Here is a 14,921-nt window from a genome sequence, read left to right on the forward strand (position 1 = left end):
AAAGGCTTCTACTCATGAATATAAACTAGTGGTATAAACATGAATATAAACTAAATCGTTGACTATGTGCAGACTCAGTGAACATAGCCTTGCTATTGAGAAAGGCCGCCAAAGGCAGGCCTGGCTCTCAAGAGAAGACAGGCTATGTGCACACTGCCCACAAAACAAAAAACAAATCCAATGTACTGGCTTTGGCAATGTAAACATATGTTTCCCATGCCAATAACGCTTCTTAAAGTTAATTGAGAAAGAGAGAGGAGGATGAGAGAGGGAGAGACAGAGGGAAAGGGAGAGAGATGGAAAGGGATGGAGAGGGAGAGAGAGAGAGAGGGAAAAAGAGAGGGAAAGAGAAAGACACAGACAGAGAAACAGAGAGCCTCTGCAGTGAGTGACTGGGGTCATGAGAACATTGGGCTTACTGTAGAAGATTCACAGAGATATAACTACTGAATCTGAATTGTTTTTATTAGTTATTTAGGCAATTAGGTTAGGTTGTGCAATTAATTTGTGGTGATAACCCTGATACATCACTGTAGGAGAGATGGGGCACACACACACACACACACACACACACACACCACGCCTGATGGGGTAACAGGGGCTGTATAGTTGGGCAGGATTGAGAAATAAGGACAGATTATATAATCCATTATAAGGCTCTTACCTGAAGCTTCACCTTCAGTCTGTCAATGTTCATCACTTTATTCTGGAAAAGGAAAGCAGGAACACATGAATGTCATTAATGAGGCATACAGTGCATTCGGAAAGTATTCAGAACCCTTCAATTTTTCCACATTTTGTTACGTTACAGCCATGTTCTAAAATATATTAAATTGTTATTTCCCCTCATCAATCTACACACAATACTGTACCCCATAATGACGAAGCAAAAACTGGATTCTTGACATTTTTGCAAATTAATTATTCAGACCCTTTACTCAGTACTTTGTTGAAGCACTGTGGGCAGCGATTACAGTTTAGAGTCTTCTTGGGTATGACGATACAAGCTTGGCACACCTGTATTTGGGCAGATTCTCCCATTCTCAAGCTCTGTCAGGTTGGATGGGGAGCATCAGTCCCTGCCACTGAAAAACATCTCTACAGCATGATGCTGCAACCACTATGCTTCACCGTAGGGATGGTGCCAGGTTTCCTCCAGATGTAACGCTTGGCATTCAGGCCAAAGAGTTCAATCTTGGTTTCATCAGACCAGAGAATCTTGTTTCTCATGGTCTGAGAGTCCTTTAACTCCAAGCAGTCTGTGGTGCCTTTTACTGAGGAGTGGCTTCCATCTAGCCACTCTACCATAAAGGCCTGATTGGTGGAGCGCTGCAGAGATGGTTGTCTTTCCAGAAGGTTCTCCCATCTCCAGAAAATAACTCTGGAGCTCTGTCAGACCATCGGGTTCTTGGTCACCTCCCTGACCAAGTCCCTTCTCCCCCGATTGCTCAGTTTGGCCACATGGCTTGGTATTTGCTCTGAAATGCACTGTTAACTGTGGGACCTTATATAGACAGGTGTGTGCCTTTCCAAATCATGTCCAATCAACTGAATTTACCACATATGGACTCAAATCAAGTTGTAGAAATATCTCAAGCATGATCTATGGAAACAGGATGAACCTGAGCTCAATTTCATGTCTCATAGCAAAGAGTTTGAATACTTATGTATTTTCAAACATTTGATAAAATTTCTAAAAACCTATTTTCACTGTCATTATGGAGTAATGTGTGTAGATTGAAGAGGAAAATGTTTTATTTAATACATTTTACAATAAGGCTGTAACGTAACAAAATGTGGAACAAGTCAGGGGGTCTGAATACTTTCCAAATGCACCGTACTTAAATAGCTTAGGTAACCAAATCAAATGTAGATGACATTCTCTCTCTCCATGTGTTCGTGCAGCTAGTGTGTGAGAAACTTCTCCCCATACTTGACTAATCAGGAAGAGAGATGGAGAAATCCTTCCCTTCGCTTCTCTCCTTCCTGATGGCATAATATCCTCCACCTGTCCACCTCTCCTTTCTCTCTTCCTCTTCCCTCCATCAATAATGCAGTGTTCCAGGTCCCTTTGTTAATAACGTTGGCCTGTTCCTCCAGAGGATCTCCTCGTCGCCCCGCTCTCCCCTTGTTCTCCTCCTTCTCCTCTCCCCTTGTTCTCCTCTGTCTCCTCTCCCCTTGTTCTCCTCCTTCTCCTCATCTCGTTCTCCTCCTTCTCCTCTCACCTAACCCTGTTTTTATCCCTCTCCTCCTCCTCTCCCCTAATCCGATGCCTCACCCTCTCCTCCTCCTCCTGCTCCTCTCACCTAACCCTGTTTTTCTGCCTCTCCTCCTCCTCTCCCCTAACCCGATTCCTCACCCTCTCCTCCTCCTCCTGCTCCTCTCACCTAACCCTATTATTCTCCCTCCCTCCTCCTCCTCTCCTCTCACCTATCCCTCGCTCTCATCTTCTCAGTCCTTATTCTGTTTGGCCCTGTCCGGGGGTGTCCTCGGAATGGGCCACAGTGTCTCCTGACCCCTCCTGTCTCAGCCTCCAGTATTTATGCTGCAGTAGTAGTTTATGTGTCGGGGGGCTAGGGTCAGTTTGTTATATCTGGAGTACTTCTCCTGTCCTATTCGGTGTCCTGTGTGAATCTAGGTGTGCGTTCTCTAATTCTCTCCTTCTCTCTTTCTCTCTCTCGGAGGACCTGAGCCCTAGGACCATGCCCCAGGACTACCTGACATGATGACTCCTTGCTGTCCCCAGTCCACCTGGCTGTGCTGCTGCTCCAGTTTCAACTGTTCTGCCTTAATATTATTCGACCATGCTGGTCATTTATGAACATTTGAACATCTTGGCCATGTTCTGTTATAATCTCCACCCGGCACAGGCAGAAGAGGACTGGCCATCCCACATATGCTCTCTCTAATTCTCTCTTTCTTTCTCTCTCTCGGAGGACCTGAGCCCTAGGACCATGCCCCAGGAATACCTGACATGATGACCCCTTGCTGTCCCCAGTCCACCTGACTGTGCTGCTGCTCAAGTTTCAACTGTTCTGCCTTATTATTATTCGACCATGCTGGTCATTTATGAACATTTGAACATCTTGACCATGTTTTGTTATAATCTCCACCCGGCACAGCCAGAAGAGGACTGGCCACCCCACATAGCCTGGTTCCTCTCTAGGTTTCTTCCTAGGTTTTGGCCTTTCTAGGGAGTTTTTCCTAGCCACCGTGCTTCTACACCTGCATTGCTTGCTGTTTGGGGTTTTAGGCTGGGTTTCTGTACAGCACTTTGAGATATCAGCTGATGTACAAAGGGCTATATAAATAAATTTGATTTGATTTGATTTGATTATTCTATAACCCAGCTCTCTAGTGATGAGCTCCATTACATTCCACTCCTCCCTCCAGAAACAGCCTGCATACAGTCAGCATGGCTCTTCCCCAAGATCAACACCTCCATGCCACTTAGTGAAGGAAGCAATGTACATGTAACTGCAAAAAGAAAGGAACACCAACACCAAGTGTCAATAGGGCTTTGGGCCACCACAAGCCACAAGCCACCACAAGCCAGCTCTAATGCGCCTTGGCATAGATTCTTCAAGTGTCTGCAACTCTATTGGAGGGATGCGACTTGGAGGGATGCGACACCATTCTTCCCAGATATATTACATTATTTGATGTTTTGTTGATGTGGTGGGAAAACACTGCGCCAGAATCTCCCATAACTGGTGTTCAATTAGGTTAATATCTGGTGACAGACATAAATACACACACACACACACACACACACACACACACACACACACACACACACACACACACACACACACACACACACACACACACACACACACACACACACACACACACACACACACACACACACACACACACACACACACACACACACACTATGCTCCATTGAGACACCTCTTCACTGAGATCTCTTCTAGCCATGGTACCCAAAATAATGGTCAACTGGTCATTTTTATGCATGACCCTATACATGGTGGGGTGTTAATTGCTTAATCAACTCAGGTTACCACACCTGTGTGGAAGCACCTGATTTGAATATACTTTGTATCCCTCATTTCCTCAAGTGTTTCCGTTATTTTGGCAGTTACCTGTATACTGACCATGCATTCTAAGTAGTACGCTAGTGTGGATATTGGAACTTAGCCATCAGTGACTCAGCTCAACGTGGATGTTCTCTAAGATCCTACAGCAACAAAGTGACAAACAGCAAAGTTCAGCTCATGGCTACAGCAAGGTTAAATACCACAGACAGTTCTGGGAAGGCATCTATTCTTCCATCGATCACAGGTCAATGTGACTATTCTACAGGGCATTGTCCTGGGAAATCTCCAAACTGGTATCTTGAGTTTGCAGAATTACTGTCACTAGGCCTGGGATTCAATATGATCGATCACATGTTGCCGACAATGCAGCTTTTAAAAGAATGTTACCGCTTTCGGGGAGATTGCATTCACAGTAAAATGCTGCAGATGTCAGCGTGATCAGAAATGACCTTTAAAATGGTGCATAGTTGACACGCACAATCAGATTGAATCCCAGATTAGATGTTTTAGGTCAAGAAAATAAAAGCCACCAAAAGCTACAGTACGTATTCATGATATTAACTTCACTAAGGTAGGGGGCCCAAATTAAACTGCCTGCTACTCAGGCCCAGAAGCTAGGATATGCATATAATTTCATTTGGATAGAAAACACTCTAAAGTTTCCAAAACTGTTAAAATAATGTCTGTGAGTATAACAGAACTGATATGGCAGGCGAAAACCAGAGGAAAATCCATCCAGGAAGTACTATTATTTTGAAAGGCTGTTTATCCATTGAAAGCCTATCCACCATACAAAGACTTAGGACCCAGTTCGCGATATCTATGTCTTCTTCTACATGTGGCCAGTCTTTGGGCATTGTTTCAGGCTTTTACTCTGAAAAATGAGGGCGATACAATGAGTGGACAGTGGAAATTTCCAGACATGAGTCCAGCGCGTGATCGGGAGCGTGCATTTCTTGTTTCTCCTTTTCTATTGACGAAGCTTTTGTCCGGTTGAAATATTATTGATGATTTATGACAAAAACAACCTGAGGATTGATTTTAAACATTGTTTGACATGTTTCTACAAACTTTTATTGTACTTTTCGTCTGGAGGTTGAGAGCGCACTTTGTGCCTTTGGATTACTGAACTAAACGCACCAACAAAACTGAGGTTTTAGGACACAAAGAGGGACATTATCGAACAAAACAAACGTTTATTGTCTAACATGAAGACCCGGGTGTGCCACCAGATGAAGATCATCAAAGGTAAGTGATTCATTTTAACACTATTTCTGACTTTTGTGACACCTCTCCTTGTTTGGAAAATGGCTGTATGGTTTTCTGTGGCTAGGCGCTGACCTAACATAATCGCATGGTGTGCTTTCGCCGTAAAGCCTTTTTGAAATCTGACACAGTGGCTGGATTAACAAGACATGTATCTTTAATCCTATGTATAAAACTTGTATTTTTCATCAATGTTTATGATGAGTATTTCTGTAATTTGATGTGGCTCTCACCGGATGTTTGTTTGAGACAATGATTACTGTACATAACGCGCCAATTTCAACGGAGGATTTTGGACATAAAGATTAACTTTATCGAACAAAACACACATTTATTGTGTAACATGAAGTCCTGTGAGTGCCATCTGATGAAGATCAAAGGTTAGTGATTAATTTAAATAGCTATTTCTGACTTTTGTGAGCCCTCTCCTTGACTGAAAAATGGCTGTATGGTTTTCTGTGACTAGGCGCTGACCTAACATAATCTCCTGGTGTACTTTCGCCTTTTTGAAAATCGGACACTGTGGTTGGATTTACAAGAAGTTTCTTTAAAATGGTGTATAATACTTGTATGTTTGAGGAATTTCTGTTGTTTTGAATTTGGCGCCCTGCAATTTCACTGGCTGTTGTCGAGGTGGAACGCTACCGTCCCACTGGTTCCAGAGAGGTTAAACATATCCTTTTTTTTATACTTTATTCTTTAAATCCAGAACAAAAACAGTTGATTCACACAATTTGTTTTTTTCTCAAAGACCCTCCCGGGAGCCATTCCATATCCATGGTTACACAAAAAACTGACCAATAAACTCAGTTAATCTCTGTATCCAATCTATCAGGGGACACGTCCTAGTTCCTCCTCATCAATTAACATCTTTAAAGTGTGTATACCTGTGTACCGAGGGAGGGAAGGCATATATAAATTACAGTATAACTCCCCTCTAAAGATAAAACTATTCAATATCTGTGATCTCACCTCTGTTCACAAGCTTACATCAACATTACAATGAAGCAAATTAAAGCGCAAACAAACATGCAGATCTGATTCATCACTAATGCCATGGCAACCACATGGCGACAACAGAATATCCCTTGTTGCTGTGAGATGCGCCTGACCCCCCTGCTTTCCCTGGGGAAGCAGCAAAGATGCTCTACTCCTTCAAGATCGCCTATTCCGCCCACACAGAGCTACCTGGATGGGTCCAATAAAAAAAAGAAGCTAATTTTCATTGCCGTTGCAAAATGTTTAAAATCATTTTCCATTGCGTGCCCTAATGAACATGACCCTGGGTTGTTCCTCCCAGTAATCACAATCTAAGACATGAGTGGAGACTGTGTGTCTCTATCTGTCATGAAAGACAGCTCACACCATGCTTCAGGCCTGTTGAATATTCAGTGACCCAGAGAAAACACAGTGTAAAGTGGTGCCCAGTGGGGTTTAGGATACAGCTCACTAGAATCCACTGATAGATGGGATGACTAGGCCTAATCATCATTTCTAGGTCCACTCAGCCTGATGGCATTAGAGCAGCTGAAACTGCCACAGGACTCCAATGGGCTCTCTCTCTCAAAAGGTTGATTGTGGAGGCACTGCCAACAGGTATTGTATGATGGTCAATAGATCTGTCAATCTACTGGGGCTGAGAGAAGCTGTGTTCTCCTCGCATCAATCATTTTCAGACACATGGATCAATCTAACACCGTTTTACAGGCTATGAATTTTTGAAAAACACATGACTGAACATTATTTAGTTTGAGTGATTCTGTGATAAAAGAGCTGGATAGAGAGCTCTCCTATTGCACTTAATATATAAATAAATCCCAGACATATTTCTCAGACGAGTTGCGGAGAGTGCATTTATAATACAAGATTTAAGGCATGTGCTTTCACAATGTACTGACTGAAGGCCCTTCAAGGTATGAAACTAAAACACTGATAGGAGAGTAAACCCTGTTAGCTTTCCTGCCTTTTAGTTCCTACAGAGTGGAGGAGATGAATTAACAGTGATAATACAGTACTAGTGGAGGAGGGAGAGAGAGAGACCGAGAGAGAGAGAGAGACCGAGAGAGAGAGAGACAGAGAGAGAGAGAGAGAGAGAGACCGAGAGAGAGAGACCGAGAGAGAGAGACCGAGAGAGAGAGACCAAGAGAGAGAGACCAAGAGAGACACAGAGAGAGAGAGACCGAGAGAGAGAGAGAGAGAGAGACAGAGAGAGAGAGAGACCAAGAGAGAGAGAGAGACCGAGAGAGAGAGACCGAGAGAGACCGAGAGAGAGAGACCGAGAGATGAGAGAGCAACCAACCGAGAGAGACCGAGAGAGAGAGAGAGAGAGCAACCGACCAAGAGAGAGACCGAGAGAATGAGACCGAGAGAGAGAGACCGAGATAGAGACCGAGAGAGAGAGACCGAGAGAATGAGACCGAGAGAGAGAGACCGAGAGAGAGAGACCGAGAGAGAGAGAGACACACAGAGAGAGAAAGAGAGAGACAGGTTATTTTGCTCAGTAATTACTGACAGACCCACAGGGGTCTAGGCTAGGCTGAACTGTACATCTCCAGAGCGGCTTGTCAGAGAGCACAGTAATAGGGAAATAAACTCAAAGACTGAGGCCCTCAGAGATAGGAAGGCCCTCTTTTGCTGCTCTACTTTTTGGAGACCTGTCAGGGTTTGCCAAACGGCACTGTGCACGCTCAAAGACACACAGATACACAAACACACACCCTTACCATAACCATTTGGAGTGAATGCCTAAACTTAACTTTAACACAATTATAATTTTAAGGTCTGCAACAACTTCAAAATTTGACATTTGAGAAACATGGATGAACATCTAATTCTGATGTGAGACTGAGTGTTAGTTGCCCAGACCACCATTCATCTACCACCAGGCCACAGGACAGGTCTCACCTACCACCAAGCCACAGGACAGGTCTCATCTCCCACCAGGCCACAGGACAGGTCTCATCTACCACCAGGCCACAGGACAGGTCTCATCTACCACCAGGCCACAGGACAGGTCTCATCTACCACCAGGCCACAGGACAGGTCTCATCTACCACCAGGCCACAGGACAGGTCTCATCTCCCACCAGGCCACAGGACAGGCCTCATCTCCCACCAGACCACAAGACAGGTCTCATCTCCCACCAGGCCACAGGACAAGTCTCATCTACCATCAGACCACAAGACAGGTCTCATCCCCACCAGACAGGTCTCATCTACCACCAGGCCACAAGACAGGTCTCATCTCCCACCAGACAGGTCTCATCTCCCACCAGGCCACAAGACAGGTCTCATCTACCACCAGGCCACAAGACAGGTCTCATCTACCACCAGGCCACAGGACAGGTCTCATCTCCCACCAGGCCACAGGACAGGTCTCATCTCCCACCAGACCACAGCACCGGTCTCATCTACCACAAGACAGGTCTCATCTACCACAAGACAGGTCTCATCTACCACCAGGCCACAGGACAGGTCCCATCTCCCACCAGGCCACAAGACAGGTCTCATCTACCACCAGGCCACAAGACAGGTCTCATCTACCACCAGACAGGTCTCATCTCCCACCAGGCCACAAGACAGGTCTCATCTCCCACCAGGCCACAGGACAGGTCCCATCTCCCACCAGGCCACAAGACAGGTCTCATCTACCACCAGGCCACAAGACAGGTCTCATCTACCACCAGACAGGTCTCATCTCCCACCAGGCCACAAGACAGGTCTCATCTCCCACCAGGCCACTAGACAGGTCTCATCTACCACCAGACAGGTCTCATTTACCACCAGACAGGTCTCATCTCCCACCAGACCACAAGACAGGTCTAAATCTACCACCAGACAGGTCTTATCAACCACAAGACAGGTCTCAAATACCACAAGACAGGTCTCATCTCCCACCAGGCCACAAGACAGGTCTCATCTACCACCAGGCCACAGGACAGGTCTCATCTACCACCAGGCCACAAGACAGGTCTCATCTCCCACCAGGCCACAAGACAGGTCTCATCTACCACCAGGCCACAGGACAGGTCTCATCTACCACCAGGCCACAAGACAGGTCTCATCTCCCACCAGGCCACAAGACAGGTCTCATCTCCCACCAGACAGGTCTCATCTTCCACCAGGCCACAGGACAGGTCTCATCTACCACCAGGCCACAGGACAGGTCTCATCTACCACCAGGCCACAGGACAGGTCTCATCTCCCACCAGGCCACAAGACAGATCTCATCTCCCACCAGGCCACAAGACAGGTCTCATTTACCACCAGCCCACAGGACAGGTCCCAATAGCCGTTTACAAGTAACTTAAATTAAGACACACGGGGATTGAACAGGCACAGGGGCAAAACAGTAAATCCTCAGTCCTCTGGCTGGTAAATACTGTATGCAACGTGTTATACGATATACTGTATATATTTATGAGGCTAGAGTCTGCTGTTGTTCTGTACAGCCATAACAAGCTAAATATCTCAGCCAAGTATCTCAAGATATACTGTATATATACACACATACACACGATTCTTCATTCTCTATCTCTACCTCTACCCCTTCTCTCCATCTCTCAAGCTCTCTCCTCAATCTTTCTCCCTCTGCCAGATCTCTCCCCCTCCTTACCTGTCCATTCCCCTCTTCCGCCTTCTCCCTCCCTCCTTCTACTCCCACCATCCTTCCCATCTCTCAGAGGGCCTCAGTCGTTGAGTTTATTTCCCCATTACTGTGCTCTCTGACAAGCTGCTCTGGAGATGTACAGTCCAGTCTAGCCTAGACCCCTGTGGGTCTGTCAGTAATTACTGAGCAAAATAACACCAGCTCTCCCTCCCTCCAGTAGGTGTTGTTAAATATTCATGTTCCTCTTCAGGGTCGGCCTCTCTGCATCCTGGTGGCATTAGGACAGCAGGTGGCACGGCTCAATCTCACTAATTAGAAACGCTACCCCAGACAGAGCACACACATAAATCTGTCATTTTAATAAAACATACTGGTGGAAATACTTTCCTATGTAACAGTAACTTCAGCAACAAACTTCAGAGTGAAATAATCTGTTGTTCTTGAACTTTGTAAAGTCTTCAGTTGTCTTAGCTCCAGGATCTCTGGAAGTTCAACATCTCTGCGGTTTTGAAATGTCTTTGTTGAGTCACATCCTTGTTCCTCCAGGAAGGGCAGGTGTAGAGAAATGTACCCAGGGACCCAGTATGTCGATGGGCATAGAAATTGTGGGCATCGTCCTGGGAGTAATGGGATTAATCACCACCATTGTAGTGTGTGCACTCCCCACCTGGATGGAGACAACCTTCACAGCAGCTAACTTTGTCACCACGGAGGAGGTCTGGGACGGCCTGTGGATGAGCTGTGTGAAAAGGAGCACGAGCCACATTCAGTGTGAGGTCTACGACTCCATGCCAAGCTCCGCATGGAGCTCCAACCTGCAGGCCACCAGAGACATGACCATCATGGCTATTATCCTGGGGTTTCTGGGAGTCATGGTCTCCATGGTTGGGCACAAGACCACCAACTACATTAAGGGCAAGATATCCAAGTTGATCATTATAACAGGAATATTCTTCATCCTGGCCGGATTTCTCATCCTCATTCCTGTCTCCTGGAAGGCCAGGGCAATCCTCAGCGACTCCTCCAATGAGTTGATTGGAGAGAAGAGGGAACTGATTTCTCCTGATTGGAGGGGTCATACTTAGCAGAACTCTGTATACAAGTGGAACAGAGGTCGCGGCCATCACCACGGGGGTCATAGGATGGATAATCTCCATGGTGACCTGGGCATGTGCTTTAGGAATGTTAGACCTTCTGCAGTACAGAAGGAAACTGATTTTATCCTTCTCCTTTATGCTCGGGCTGATATTATTTTTAGGGCTGATATTCTTCCTCTACAGATCAAAGTGCACTAACTGCATCAAGAGGAATCCGTCTGAAGCCGAAGTGATTAACTTTATTGGACTATTGTTCATCATGGCTGGTTTAACCCAGCTGATCTTTACCTCCTTTGTTGCCTTCGACTTGACACAAAACTTGAACCCTGACAACTTCCTGCAGAGTAACAACTTCCTGCAGAGTAATGGCCTTATGTTTTCAGCTGAACCCATTAGGTGGGCTTCTTCAATGCTTCTAATAGGAGGGACTATACTCTGCTGCTGCTTTAAAAAATAAAAGCCTGAGTTGATCATTGACTCTATTGGCCTAAACCGTATCTTACATGTTTGTGAATCTGAGAGCAGCAAATAGTTGTAAGCAATTAGATGATTGGTGATGGATACGCTTCATGGTCTGGACCCACACTAGACCCTGCAGGGTAAGATTGCCCACCAATTGTCTTGACTCAGCGATGCATGAAACAGACTCACAGTAGTTACTTCCTTTTAAAACCCCTTTGAAGGGACATGTAGATGTTGTCTAAGGGCTGGCTGAGGTGTGAAGTTTTATAGGTGGTGGAACTGCCATCAAAGTGAATGACTTTTTTCATAATTATTTAAAATAAAATGTTATTATTCAACTCCTGTGTCTCTTAACTTCATTGGTTCATTGGGTGGAACTATGTACTTCCTCATAGCTCAGGGGTTGTTCCCGGACAGGGATAACATTTCTTATCAAGGCATAGGTGGTCTGAGTTTATAACCAGATGACAGTGGATCAAACAATATGATTTTATCATTACCCAAATAAGCAGGGGCACACACACACACACACAGTAAACAGTTCAAATTTGCTCCCTATAGTGTGTTCAGTGACTCAGTCAGTCATTTAGGTGAAACATGGATGTGAAAAAGGTCAGGGAGTTTCCAGCTGAACTGTACGAGGATGGAGGAGTACTTGTCTGCAAAGTCTGTCAGCATTCAATCGATTACATACGGTGTCAAACTGAGGTGGAGGCTAGTGAGGCTAGTGGACCAGGTAAACATTTGGATGCTTTAGCTAGCGACAGATATATTAACTAGCTAGTAGGTTTGTTGTAGTTAGCTAATATCTGTTCTTGACAAATCCATTTTTGTCTGTATCTACATATTAGCTGCTTCTGTGTGCCCCTGCTTCAGCTAAGTCAGCTAGTTAACGTTAGCCGTGCAAGCTTTCCACGCTGTCACTTTCCATGCTGACATTCCAGCTCCATCACATAATTTAGCCTAGCTTAGCTAACTTAGCTGAAGTAATGTTAGCTAGCTAACAAATTAGCCAAAGTGATGTGGTGGAGCTATCAAAACAAGTGACAAGTTAGGAAAGACAAAAGCAGCAAGTCACAGTATCTTTCATTGTTTGAAAATGTTTTTGTGCGCGAGACCTTCTGTCAGGTTTATGGGCTGTGTGTCTGTTTCTGTATGTTCCAGGCCTCTGTCAGGTTTATGGGCAGTCTGTGTGTGTGGGTGGCTTCAGGAGAGATTGTGCTTAGCTTCAAAGATTGAGATCTATTGTAGGCCTGCTAATGAACTCAACCTGAGAATTCTTAATTTACCAAATTAACCATTGTTATTTATTTTCTAAATTGTCCAAACAAGAACACAGCCCCTGGCCTCCTGTCTGTTAAAGATTCCCACCACAGCTGAGAGAAAGGAATTAATCTTGGACTTCTCAAGATCATTAATCAAGGCAGACATACTTCGAGAATGGGCCCAAGTTCCCCACATTTCTGAAGAAACACTGCAAGCAGGGAGGGTATATCCCAGCGCCATCCCATCTGCGTACAGAATATCTGCCAGAGCTCTATCCACAATATGTGCAGGACATCAAAGATGCTGTAGAGCAGGGGTGTCAAAGTCAAATGGACGGAGGGCCAAATAAAAAAATCAGCTACAAGACGAGGGCCGGACTGTTCGAATGTTCATTGAAACATTTTTAAATGACGCATATAGTCTAGTGAACCTAATTGAACCTACTGAAAACCTAACAAATATATAACAATATGATCAGATAAATAAAGCAATATTTTCTTATGGCTCTGTCAGTAATCTTTAATTTTCAACAGACACAAAAGACAAATTTCCTTTATATAAATATCCCCATAACATGAACATTAAATGAAAGAAACCGGTATTCAAGGCACCATCAGTAGACTATATTTTCTATTTTAGCAAAAGTGGGCTAAATTTACTTCAAAGAAAAAACAATAATAGCAATTTTCTATCATCCACTCAACTGAAATATTTTTAAAATATAATTGGATTGAAATACAAAAAAATAAAGTGCAAAAATCTATTAATCAAAAACAACACTTTGTTTAAGGAGAAGTAACATGCAGTGAAAACAAATATTAAATTTTAACTTTTAAACTTGAACTGAGTAAAAACTCTAAATATGTGATTGCACAGTAATGTTCACTTGTTTGAGGTTGAGGGTGATACTTGGTGGTGTCCCATCTTTTCCACAAGTTCATCAATGTTCGGGGTAAGGCTCTGAGCTGAAGAAATCCTCAGAATTGAGTGGAGGTGTTCAGCAGTAAGTCGACTTCTGTGTGATGTTTTGTTCAGGTTCATCAAAGAAAACAGTTGTTCACACAGGTATGTGCTGCCAAACATAGACAACGTTTGAGCAGCCTGGATGCGCAGCTGGGGCATTGTGCCGGGGAGGAAACGGGCGAACTCCGCAGCACCCACTGCCGCATATTTTGCCCTCAGTGCATCATTGCATTGGAGGTCAATCAACTCCATTTGGAGGTTTGGTGGTGAGCTTTCCACGTCAACAGCAAATGGGTTACCGAGCAGTTCCAACCTGCTTTTTTGTGCTTCAAAGTCAGCAAATCGGCGTCGAAAGTCAGCGGCAAGCATACCTATTTTATCAGCCAACTGTGTGCTCGGGAACGCACTGGTAGAGAGCTTCTCTTTCATGGTCTGGCAGCTGGGAAAGTGGCTCAAATTTTCTTTCCGCATCTGCGTCTCCCACAGAGTCAGTTTGGTTTTAAATGCCTTCACTGTACTGTACATATCAGAGATGACACGATCCCGACCCTGCAGCTGCAAGTTTATTGCATTCAGATGACTCGTAATGTCACACAGAAAAGCCATTTCACACAGAAACATTTCGTCTCGGAGTTGTGTTGTGTCTTTCCCTTTGCTGTCCAAGAACAGACAAATCTCCTCACGAAGCTCGAAACATCTTTGAAGCACCTTTCCCTGGCTTAGCCATCGCACCTCTGTGTGATAAGGCAAATCACCATGCTCCGTTTCTAACTCCGTCAGAAATGCCTTGAACTGGCGGTGATTCAAACCTTTGGCTCTGATAAAGTTAACTGTGCGCGTGATGATGCTCATTACATGCTCCATTTTCAAGGCTTTACCGCACAACGCTTCCTGGTGTATGATACAATGATAAGCTGTCAGCTCACCTGTCGCGTTTTCCTCTTGCATCTTTTCCCGTATCTTCGCCACCAGTCCGCTCCTGTGTCCACACATCGCAGGTGCTCCGTCGGTTGTCAAACCCACGAGTTTTTCCCAAGGCAGCTCCATCTCATTTACACATCTTGACACCTCTTCATACAAATCATGCCCCGTAGTTGTGCCATGCATAGGACGTAAAGCCAAAAACTCCTCTGTCACGCTTAGGTTGGAGTCCACTCCGCGGATGAAAATTGACAACTGGGCAATGTCAGAAATG

The 14,921-nt window shown here is 44.9% G+C and overlaps 1 protein-coding gene across 1 annotated transcript in view; it reads right to left on the reverse strand.

Moving 5' to 3' along the window:
• The window catches only part of LOC110538818 (ras-related protein Rab-26-like), a 120,692-nt gene that overhangs the window by 73,258 nt on the left and 32,513 nt on the right, over positions 1–14,921 (reverse strand). Inside the window, exon 3 of the mRNA XM_036939137.1 lies at positions 665–706. Within this exon, the coding sequence (XP_036795032.1) occupies positions 665–706 (42 nt within the window). The remainder of the gene's footprint in view (positions 1–664; positions 707–14,921) is intronic.

This window comes from Oncorhynchus mykiss, chromosome 12 (genome assembly GCF_013265735.2).
Source record: "Oncorhynchus mykiss isolate Arlee chromosome 12, USDA_OmykA_1.1, whole genome shotgun sequence".
In the NCBI taxonomy this organism is placed as follows: domain Eukaryota; kingdom Metazoa; phylum Chordata; class Actinopteri; order Salmoniformes; family Salmonidae; genus Oncorhynchus; species Oncorhynchus mykiss.